Source organism: Gadus morhua, chromosome 9, assembly GCF_902167405.1.
Source record: "Gadus morhua chromosome 9, gadMor3.0, whole genome shotgun sequence".
Taxonomy (NCBI): Eukaryota; Metazoa; Chordata; class Actinopteri; order Gadiformes; family Gadidae; genus Gadus; species Gadus morhua.
In genome coordinates this window covers 18,965,803-18,977,984 of record NC_044056.1, presented here as the reverse complement: position 1 = coordinate 18,977,984, position 12,182 = coordinate 18,965,803, and the positions used below count along the sequence as shown (strand labels likewise).

The window sequence follows — 12,182 nt, the reverse complement described above, 5'->3', positions numbered from 1 at the left end:
AAACGCACACACACACATGCACGCATGCAGATAAACAGCGGAATAAATCACACATTATAATTTGATTGTCATATTTTATTCAGTATTCTTCTTTATGCACGGGACACACACCATATAGCATTTCATTAATGTTTCAAATAATTGTAATAATATCAACATCCTCTACTTTTGAAATTCAAGGGGCCACATGGAAATGTCGGTAACAGCTTTATATCAAACTTTTGTAATTACTGCTTATCATTTATGCAATATTTTTTAAATCCTTGTTTTTAATGAACCGCTAAGTGTGCTGAGAGATTAAACACATTGGTTCAAAGACACAGGATATTATATACCTTCAAATGGGTAGGTTGATTTAACACTGAGCTTTTGTACTCCTAGATGTCTAAAATAAACTTTCAAGTACATTTACTTTACTTTACCATATACTTTAGTTTCCAAAGAGCTGAATGGGAAATTTAAATTAAAGAGCAAAATGCAGTCTAATGGGTTGAGATTTTGAAATCAATAGCTCACTATGCTCGCACTTTGCACACACAGACACTCGCAAACACACACACACACACATAGAGGGCACATGTTGCATTGCTTAAGGAAGATGTTGCTATTGAAGCATTTGTGCGATACAGCGCTCTTGAGTACAGAACACTTTTTTCACCTTTCGCATTAATCCATGAACGTCCCCTTTTCACAGAATCAACAATCTTTTCCCTGCTTTTATGTCTCACTTATTTTTTATTCCTCAATGTCTTTATGTATGCACCTACTAACCCCCTTCTCCTCTCTCTCTCTCTCTCTCTCTCTCTCTCTCTCTCTCTCTCTCTCTCTCTCTCTCTCTCTCTCTCTCCATTTCTCTCTCTTTCCTCAAATCCTTACCTGTAATACTTGTAATGCTGTGTTTTGCTTCTGTCTCTCTATCGCTAAGCCTGTGTCTTACTTGTTCTCTACCTGTGAAACACACTGTAACCTCCTCAGCGATCTGTTTCTCTCTCTCTCTCGCTCTCTCGCTCTCTCACTCTTTTATTATCACTCCATCCTCTCCATTTATTCCTCCCTGGCTTTGCCTGCTTGCCTTCACCAATCTGCTCTCATGTCCTTTCATCCCTCCTTCTCTTCCTCCCTTGCATGTCATTAGATACCCTCTCCCTCCTTCATCTCCTTCTGTACCTTGCTCTTGTTCTTCTCCTCATCCTTTCATCCCAGACAGACAGATAGACACACACACACAGAGAGACAGACAATTAGACAGATAAACATCCTAAGAAGATATGATATGCTAAATATAACTTTGTTCTTGCTTATTGTTTAATGTTGGGGTAAGGGCTTGTACATTATTACATATTTTTTTCTTCTGATTTTGCATTTTATGTAACTGTGCATAGCACAGTCTGTGTTTCTAAAGTGGGATAGCAATATGTGTACAATTTGCACAAAACAATGTCAGAAATTGATTCAGAAACGGCAAATAGCTTATCTGTTCTCACAAACACCCAGAAGCACACACACACACACACACACACACACACACACACACACACACACACACACACACACACACACACACAGACACACACACACACACACACACACACACACACACACACACACACACACACACACACACACACACACACACACACACACACAATTGAATTGCATGAAGTAGCTTCTCCTACTGCCTATTTTGTGTTGTCAGGGGCACTGCCGCGATCATGCAATTATCATGCTTGTCCTGACCACAATCATTCTCAACTTTTCTCTGCCTCTTTCTTACCACCGTTCTCTGCCTGACCTACGGCAATTTGATCAACTTTTCAACTTTGAGGCAATGAATTTAGATGAATGACGCTTCCCTTTGGAATGTGCCCGGGGCTAATCATGTGTGGAGATGGCGTCGAGGGCCAATCATGGCGCACTCTGAAGTGATTTAAGCTCGAGATGAGGGCTAACTTGGACATCATTTGCCCAGATTAGGAGGCTCTGGAGAACCAACATTGGCGTTTCTTTGATACAGACTCAAACTGCATGTTGTGCTTAAGAAATCCCTTTGCTTGGTGGCACTGCTTTCGAAAAAAAAATGGGGTTGGCTTTGACGCTTGCACGAATGTCATCATCACTCAACAAAATGTTGCCGCTGTTGGAAATATTTGCAAGGTAATTCCATTTCATCAACATTCATGTAATGTGAATAAATGATGGGTATAAATAATCGATTGAATATCGCCTGATGACAACAAATATTGCATGTGTACCAAAGTGTGATTCATGTTAAAAGACGCTCCCAAGCACAACACATTGCCCATGGGCTCTTCTTTGGGCAGGGCGGCTGCTTCACTGATATTATAAAGCAGCTATTTACAATGAGTTGTCTGGGTTTAAAGGCATCCATCATAACAAAGTGTCACATCCACCGCCTGCTAGAAGTTCAGGGGTAAAAGGCACGCCAGGGAGAGAGCACACACACACACACACACACACACACACACACACACACACACACACACACACACACACACACACACACACACACACACACACACACACACACACACACACACACACCAACCCTTCACTGTAACAGTCTGTCTCAATGCATTTATTCTCCTAGGAATCATTCAGGGTTTTAATGCCCGCATACGGGGAGAGATATTGGCGTTTTGGTAACAGTGACTGGGGCCGGCATCGTTGTGAAGGATGGAGCTTTTCGCAGTGCACACACACCCGAGCGGACAGTACAGCAGCCCGTATGGCTTCTGAAATGGATGTTTTGTGGGGGGGCAGGGAGCCGGTGCGGCATTCCAGGAACATTGTAGTGTTGTCAACACTGAGCAGGCCGGTGACAGGGGAATTGGACTGACTGAAGATGAAAAACCTTTATTGTTTGGGTTTTTTCTATCAAAAGTAGGACACAGAAGCTTATATAAAAAACGTTTAGGTAATGTGTTTTATGGTCTGCATCACATACCTGAAGCATGTTACACGACATAAACACACTCAAGTTGATGGACGGAGTAAATGCATACCTTTTTTATTTAATACAAATGTATTAATTAAATTTAGATATTTCACTGGAATTGAGCACATTCAAGTGAAACTTATTTACCATTAGAATAATCATCTTGACAAAATGTTTATTAACCTAATTTCAGATTATCCGAGTGCAAACTTGAATCAATCAATAACCATTATCAACGCTCTACATTGTTGCCATGCTGTTAGGAAATAAGCTTTTCATAACTATTGATGACCGTTTTGAGATACATTTCTCTGTTGGATTTTTTCAGCATTCATAGCCAAACCATTTCAGATAAAAGTGGAATTTTTCAATAGCAAGAGCTTTTCAATAAATAGTTCAACTATACATAGTCTTCGGATAGTTAGTGAGGATCGGTTACACATTTACAAGCAGTCTATAATCAACAAAAGCCTTTTTAAAAGCTAGATTTCACCATTTGTTTTAGTCATCAGCACATACATTGGATTGTCTTACACTATAAAATAACAAAAAAAGCTATACCAGAACATACAGAAGTTTGCGTACACAGAGGTTGATTAAGGGGCAATTTTTTGTCAAACAAACGTTCTACGAGCAGCTACTGACCTGTTGTTACCCAAACCTGCAGGCCGGCCTCGTTCTCGCTTTAACATTTCATGGCCTTTTGAAACTTATTTAGCTGTGAAAAGGGCAGCATATTTCCAATAAATCTCAAAGTGGGGAAATGTCAGTGTGTGAGTAACAGATCACAATTTGAGATTCAAAAGTATTAATTAAAATCCTTAATCAGAAACGTCGATGAGAGAGGTGAGTTTGGGGATTTGGTCCAAAGATATTCCCTTGCATCTCCTTTTCAATTGAAAAAAAGAAAAACACAAAGGCAAACTTTTTGACCGCAACAAAACGCCCACGAGGGGTGCAGCTAAAATAGAGCATAACGGAATCCTCAGCAGATACGGACGATATCAGCAGTGCCCTGCCCTCTGCGCGGTAAAGTCAACTCCCCGGTAGTAAACCTGAATCATAGACAATGAGAAACAGGCCTAGGAACGCCTTTATTCACATGGTTACATAGCCATTCTAGTGTAGCGGTTGTTTGCACAGCAACATCAGGTGACCGGGGGAGGACACAGAGAGAAGGTCTCCTTGTGGCCAGCAGTGACCCGCTCTTCTGCTCTCGTTAGGAGACCCAAGCAGTCTCCTAGTAGATCCTCCCAGGCCCGCGGCAGCCTGCGCCAAAGAATAGGGAGAGGAGGTGGAGGAGGAGCATTGGGGAAGGGGGGAGGGGGGGGGGGGGGGGGGGGAGAGGGGGACGGGGGTGAGACTCTATGGAGGATTATAATAACTGGAAGTGCAGGAAAGAGCCAGGACAGGCTTTCTGATAATTACAATGTTATTCTCCCAGTCAATCTGGCTTGCTTCAGTCGACTGTCTCATGGTGTGTGTGTTAGTTGTAGAAGCAGCGGGAGCACCGTCTTAGTTCAGTCATGATAGTTTTGTCTATTTATTATTTAATATGTATTATTTATTATTCATTCAACCTAGATGTTGCTCTGGTTTGGCATTTGTCATCCGAGCATTGTCGGATTGGGTGGTTCGGCTACATTTTTGTTAATGAATCTTCCAACCGATTGAAACGATGGGTGCTCCGCTGGACACGCGAGCGGTGCTCTGTGGTCTGCGGTACTTTTAGCATGACTGTTGTAGCATTCACTGCAATTTGATGTCGCATTAATTAACAATAATTGGCCAAAATTCTGCAAAGAGGCAGCTGAAGCCCCAGCAGTCTCATCCAAGCAAAGCTGTCATCTCGTTGCACCATTGTGTGTGTTTGTGTGGGCATGTGTGTGCGTGTGCATGCCTGTGTATGTGCATGCGTATGTGTGTGGGCGGGTGTGTACGCGTGTGCGTTAGTGTGTGTTTATTGATTAGCTGTTGGTTACTAGCTGTGGGTTCTATCCCTAACCTCTTCCAGCTGTCGGGGAGCCTGGATGCAGTGTGATGTGAAAGCGGAGCTTATTGATAACAGAACCGCTTTTTCCCTTTTTTTACCCCCCTCTCGACAGAGATCAACAGAAAATCAATCAACAGGGCTGGCCAGCAACCACACGTGCCCTGAAAGAATAAGACCGTACAAAAACCGAGGATTCTACCTGGACTGTCACGCGTTGCTATTCTGTTCTTTGTTTCACCTCAGGCTTTTATTTATTGCAATTTAGAATAAATGTGTTCAATGTACATAAATGTACACGCAGGTATGTATGTATAAACATACGTCCCGATATAGTTGAATACATTTAGTATATATCAAATATGGTTTGGATTCTGCGGTCTCCCTGCTTGAATCACGTACACCTCCGTCACCTCACAGCCATTTTAGCTTCAGTTCACTCCTTGTTTGATGGAAGATATAAATAAACAGAGCGACCACAGGAGAGGTTGAGTGAAGTCACACAACAAATCGCTCCATTAATACGGACAGAGGCATCGCCGCCGTGAACAGGGTAAATAATCAGTCGCAAGAAAGCACACATCAAAAAGCAGAATCAACCTTAGTAGTACTTGCATCAACAAGAATAAATAGCCTCCAAGCACGAGCGACACCCGAAAGTCCCCCCTGATGGCACACAACCAGTCTTTCCTCCAACATCCAATCGGCTGTCAACGACCTAAAACAGCCTTGCGGTGACCTCTGGGCAATGCCCTGTGTCTCCAGAAGATGGGTCTCGCCCAAATTGGGTGTTTCCGGGCAAATGAAAGGTGATGGAACGGGATCACTCTCGCGTCACCTTTGATTTGCTCGTAGCAACCCGGCCCACCCCACCCGAACCTCTCCACCCAATGCCAGGAATGCGTCTCTCTGGATGCTCTTTGTGCGGACACCTGGCTGTTCTGTTCCATTCAGCTGATGTAGCGCCTGCTGCTCTGGCCTTGACCTTCCGTAATGGATGTGCTTTACTTCCGCATTCAAACCAGATGATATGGTCAGAGGCGCCCTGGACCGACCAGCGCTGCAGCATGAGGTCTTCTCTCTCTCTCTCTCTCTCTCTCTCTCTCTCTCTCTCTCTCTCTCTCTCTCTCTCTCTCTCTCTCTCTGTCTGTCTGCTTTTCTCTCCCTGTCTCTGTCTCTTTCTCTGTCTATGTCTCTGTCTCTCTTTGTCTCTCCCTCTCTCTCTCTCTGCCGCTATCCTGCCCAGGAATATTTCTGTACATGCACAGAGGGGAGTGAGCGTGTTCTGAATGGCTATCTGTGCACCATTAGATAGAGCAAACAGTGTCATGCAGAGATTCAAAGTGCACCGTCTTGTCAGTAGTGACACAACAAAGTATCTTCGGAACAGGTAGTTGCCTGCCCTCTGAAGAAATACTGCACTGCCACACACGCAGACACCTATGCATTCAAACACGCACACATTAGTGTACACACACACAAACACACACTCATGCACACACATGCCCGCATGCCCATTTGTGTGGCATACACACATACAAAAACACACATTAACATGATTAGGTAAAATTCTTAATAGATATTTTATTTTGTCATTAATTGTAGTACTATAAAGACACACCATACACACACACACACACACACACACACACACACACACACACACACACACACACACACACACACACACACACACAACCACACACACACACACACACACACACAACCACACACACACACACACACACACACACACACACACACACACACACACACACACACACACACACACACACACACACACACACATAAGCACACACACAGACATGGGTGAGCATTGACAAACTCCTCTGTGATGACAGCGTGTATCCTTATCCTTTTGGATAAGGCTAGAAGATACTCATTCACCAGCTGTCACAAATCGATTCACTCTATGCTGTAGACATTCTTGCGGCTCTTTTTTGTATGAGATATGGTCCAATCAAGGTTGTCTCCAGACTGTGGAGACGTCTAGACAACAAGGGAGGCCACAAACACAGGTGTCAAGCATTTCATTGGCCCAATCAAACCAAACATGACACAGAACAGCAGTGGGGCTCCATCATTCTGCCAACGTTTTTACCCTTATTGCTTTCCTCCTTATAGGTCCCTGATGGATCCACAGTGTGAATAAGGCTTTAGCTATACCATGGTGATGGGCTGGGTTCAAGATGGAATGGAAAACACACGCACAAACACGATGCAGATTTGGACTGAAGCTGACTTGCTCTGTGTTAATCCCTCTTTGAGGAGGCTTGTAAACAGGCCGAGATGTAAAGAGAGATCAAGGCATGTCGTTAAATAATAAATGGGATATGATGCGTGTTCATCAGAATATTCTTTTCAATATGTAAACAGATGTGTGTCAGGTCAACCCCTCATAAACCCCCTCATAAATAGAATTGCTCTGATTTCTCTTTTTTTTGTTAGATCTCATCTATCGAAATAGATATACGGCAACATATATGTAAATATATACAAATAGGTTCCTCTTCTTCTATTCTATCAGTGACCATTGATCGTTTTTTTCGATAAGATATATCTTTTTTAATCCTGTTGATAGTTGAAGCAGCATCTGCAGAAACCATCGGTTGAAACAGAGGAGGCAAACAGGGACAAGCTCGGGGACACCAACTATAGTTTATGATTCGCATTATGATTTAGATAGTAATCAGGCAAGGAGCGAGAACACACTGTTCCTGAGGTTTTCTTCACGGCACATTATAGTGAACAAGCCTTGCTTCCCAAAGAACCAAACATTCCGGCTGTCCTTGCTCTTGTCTTTTGGAGTTTGAGTCCATCAAAACAAACGATAATAACACCCAACACTACAGTAGCTGTAACATTCATTTGACGAACGCCGTTGGTGAATCACTCCAACGAGGTAGGGAGCAAAAACCCCCAAAAATACGATTTCCCATTGTTTACCGTAGATGACTCACTGCTTTCCTTTCTCGAGGTATATGCTCCGCACCCCACCTCACCCCACCTCACGCCCTGCATAGACTCTCTGCGGGGCCCGCTATCTCTCACATGTGCTGTGTGGATCTCTTATCCGACCATCTGCGACCCTGCCCCCGTATTAACAATGCATCCAGGAGGCCTATCTCCGCTCTGGTAATGAGCGAGGGAGGGTTATCTAGCGCTACAAAGTCAAACACATTTTATACCGCACACTCTTCGCTCGCTGCTTGATTAGGGACTTAATTAAGTATTCATGGGACTAAAGCTTGCCATGTTGTGGGGAAGATAAGCTCCATTGGGGGGGGGGGGGGGGGGGGGGGGGGGAAGTAGGGGGGCTGGGGGGGTTAGGTGGTGTTTAGGGGACCGATGGATGTGGGCCACTTTGAAGGTGGAAGTGGGAGGAGAGTTACAACATCGATTTATTTTCTTTATTGGTTAATCACCATTGCTTTGTATGGTCTTAATTACACAGCCTCTATTCTACTCTATTGTAGTTCCATTGGTTGGATCCTCACATAGGCATTGTTTGATCTCTGAGTGGGGTTTGATGTTGAATCTCACTGTGGCCTTCGGCACAATACAACCTCAGTAACGTGAAGAGAAGTCTCTGCGCCCACATTCTTTTTAATGCTTTTTCGTTTTTGTTTACGCTGCGTCTCCGTTTTGTGTGCTGTAACCGATTTTCAAATGTGGCCAGACCTTTGGGCCAGTGGATTAATGGGTCTGGCTGCGGAAGCACGTCACGTAGAAATAAAAGCTGAGACGCAAGGTCTGGGTGGGAGCTTGGTTGGATTCATGCACGCCTTACTGTGATCTGGAGGTTTAAAGTGCATCGTGGATCACGGAGAAGGACCTCCTCAAACCACCCACTCACCTTATTGTCCCCGCCTAAAAGAAAACAGATCCATAGGAGGAAATGTGGGATGGGATTTAGTTTAGGGACTAAATGCTTTGCATGGGTGTGCGTGTTTGCACACATCTATGTGTGTGTGCGTGTGTGCGCGCCTATGTGCATACATCTATGTGCACAAGTGTATGCATGTGTGTGTGTGTGAATTCTGTAGTGTCTGCACAAGCATCAGATCAAAATGTGTGTGTGACAAGTGTCCTCTGTGGAGAGAGCGGCAGGTCTGGTCGAGTAGTTCTCTAGAGAGAGAGGGAGAGGGAGAGAGAGGGAGAGAGGGAGAGAGAGGGAGAGAGGGGGAGAGAGGGAGAGAGAGGGAGAGAAAGAGAGAGAGAGAGAGAGAGAGAGGGAGAGGGAGAGAAAGAGAGGGAGAGAAAGAGAGGGAGAGAGAGAGAATGGCGACATCAGCAGAATGATTGCCAACTGCCAACTGTATGTCAGCGCCGCCTGCGTCTCGTCCTCGTGTCCTCCTCCAAAGTGCCGCTCCCTGTGATGCAGAGGGTTGGATGCAAAACGCTCGCTACATTGGCACCTGGCGTGGGTTGGTGCTTTTTTTCGGTGTTAGCAGTAGAGGTAGGGAAAAGGAAATAGATGAAGCCCTTAATTCCCACTTGGGTTCGGGTCTGTTGATGAAACAGGCAGAGGGGGTCCGCGGTGACATCGTACACAATCTGCTCTGGTTGGAACACAGAGGTCTGTACGAAGCGACACTGAATAACAACAGGGCTGCCGCAGCCATGATTTTCCCTCTCTTTTTCAGGATACTGTAATGGAGACTGTGCAAGGGGTCCTTAGTCAAGTGATTTTTTTTTCCTTCTAGACAAATCCTGTTTGCTCTATTCATCAAACCTGTTACTGTGGCAGTAATAATGCACCTATTGATTTTAACGTTTGAAACAAGCAGTGTACAGCGCGCGCCTGTGTGTGTGCGTGTGTGTGTGTGCGGGTGTGGGTGTGGGTGTGGGTGGGTGTGTGTGTGTGTGTGTGTGAGTATGAGAGAGAGAGAGGGAGCAGGAGCTGCAGAGGGAAAGAAGGGGAAAGTGTGCGGCTGGGGGTGTCAAACACTCAGTGTTCATCACTTTTGCCTTTTTCTCTCAGCAAATATACACACACACAACCCCCCCCCCCCCCCACACACACACACACACACACAAACACAGACACACACGCAAACACACAAAAACATTTACGTGCACATACACACACAAACAGTAAAGACGGAGTAGTTCTAATCTAACCTGCAGGCACAGTGTGATAAATGCTTGCAATCTTTGTCTTGTCTTGTCTCTTCTTGTGTGTGAGTGTGTGTCTGCCTTTGTTTCTATGTCTTTGTGTGTGAACACTGGGAATTAATGCCCAGCCATGACTGGACGTATGTGTGTTGCGATATGCCATTGACACTCTATGCTGTAGACACATGTTGTTGTAAATTGTGTCTTGCTTCTGTCCTAACTCTGAATCATTAAGGCATCCAATCGCTCCAAATCATCTTTCACTTTAGTGCAACCCTCTTTCACCGAATCTGCATCTTTCTCTGCAACTGCTTCCCATAACTAATCTAAATAAGTGTATGTGTTTCTGTCTCTATATGTCTTTCGTGTTTTGCATTTATTCCCTAATCAACAGGTGATGGCCAGGGCTTACATAGACCTATACTCATAATGTCTCTCTCTCTCTCTCTCTCTCTCTCTCTCTCTCTCTCTCTCTCTCTCTCTCTCTCTCTCTCTCTCTCTCTCTCTCTCTCTCTCTCTCGCTCCTCGCTCCTCGCTCCTCTTAGCCAATTGGAGGATGTGGTGTTTGAGTGCGGCTGCAAGATTCGTTGGCTGCAGCTATGGCAACAGAGAGGAGAGGCGGGGCTAAGCTCCCAACTTCTGTACTGCGACGAGGGCTACAGGAAGATACCGCTCCTGGATATGAACATCAGTAGCTGTGGTGAGGCTGGACAGTAATAACACATAACGACAAGCGCACTCACATGCATGCACGGACACGCACACGTGCACACACACACCCATACCCACAAACACACACACCCAAACACACACGCCAGCAAAGTGTGCACTGTTGCCTTTTATTCCTCCTCTCATTAATGCAGACCACTGGGCCACATTAACATGACAAATGAGTACATGTTTATCTTGAAGGAAATCAAATTTCTCTCTTTCTCTCCCTCCCTCTCACTCGCTCCGCCTATCAACTCACCTCTCTCACTCTCTGCCTCTCTCTCTCTCTCTCTCTCTCTCTCTCTCTCTCTCTCTCTCTCTCTCTCTCTCTCTCTGCCTCTCTCGCTATCTCTCTATCTACTTCTCCGCCTCTCTCTCTCTCTCTCTCTCTCTCTCTCTCTCTCTCTCCGACTATCAACTTACCAATCTCTCTCTCTCTCTCTCTCTCTCTCTCTCTCTCTCTCTCTCTCTGTTTCTCTGTTTCTCTTCCTCTCTGGGCCTCGCTGGGACAGACGTACCAGACATCAGCGTGAGTCACAGCAATCTAACGTTGGTGGAGGGGGCGCAGGTGACGGTGAGCTGCAACGGCACCGGCTCCCCGCTACCGGAGGTGGACTGGAACCCGGCCGGGATGCGCTCCATTAACGTGCACAAGGTCGGCACGAGACACACACAAACACTCACACGCACATACATACACACACTCACCCTCCGACGTTCATAATAATAATAATAGGATTCTGATTATAAAGATATATTTAACGTGTAAATATTGTATGGGCATACATACTGAACACGGGTTGCCCCAGCGGGAATGGAAAACACCTCACCATGGCAGCGCTAATGCTACGCTGTTCCACTTGAGCTACACAGGGACACTATTACATCACGATGTGTATGTAAGTGTTAGTTTTACAGACAGAAGGATATAGGATCCACCCACGCACACATGCACGCTTGGACACACACACACACACACACACACACACACACACACACACACACACACACACACACACACACACACACACACACACACACACACACACACACACACACACACACGTATACACATACACTGACACAAACCATGTGTCATGCATAGCTGACGGGCCCCATTAACACATGTATGATATGATCTAATAGACTGAGCATCATCTGCCAACCACAAAACACATGCTTGACAAGCAGAATGCTAATAAAACTGTGCCTGGAAGTAACATAATTTCAATCTTCCTCCGGGGCGGGCGGGATACGTTCTTTAGATGCAAAAACCGTTCAGCGTGGATGATGTAGTCAGTAATAATAGTGAGGCAAATAATAATAATAATAACGCAAATAATACCAATATCAAGACACACGCAGGCGACGCGGTTCGCGTGGGTG

The 12,182-nt window shown here is 45.1% G+C and overlaps 1 protein-coding gene across 2 annotated transcripts in view; it reads left to right on the top strand.

Annotated features, from left to right (window-relative positions):
- The window catches only part of ntrk3a (neurotrophic tyrosine kinase, receptor, type 3a), a 120,138-nt gene that overhangs the window by 45,939 nt on the left and 62,017 nt on the right, over window positions 1-12,182 (top strand). For both annotated transcript variants that reach the window (XM_030366437.1, XM_030366436.1), the window contains exons 5-6: window positions 10,631-10,785; window positions 11,309-11,451. In XM_030366437.1, coding sequence (XP_030222297.1) covers window positions 10,631-10,785; window positions 11,309-11,451 — 298 coding nt within the window. The remainder of the gene's footprint in view (window positions 1-10,630; window positions 10,786-11,308; window positions 11,452-12,182) is intronic.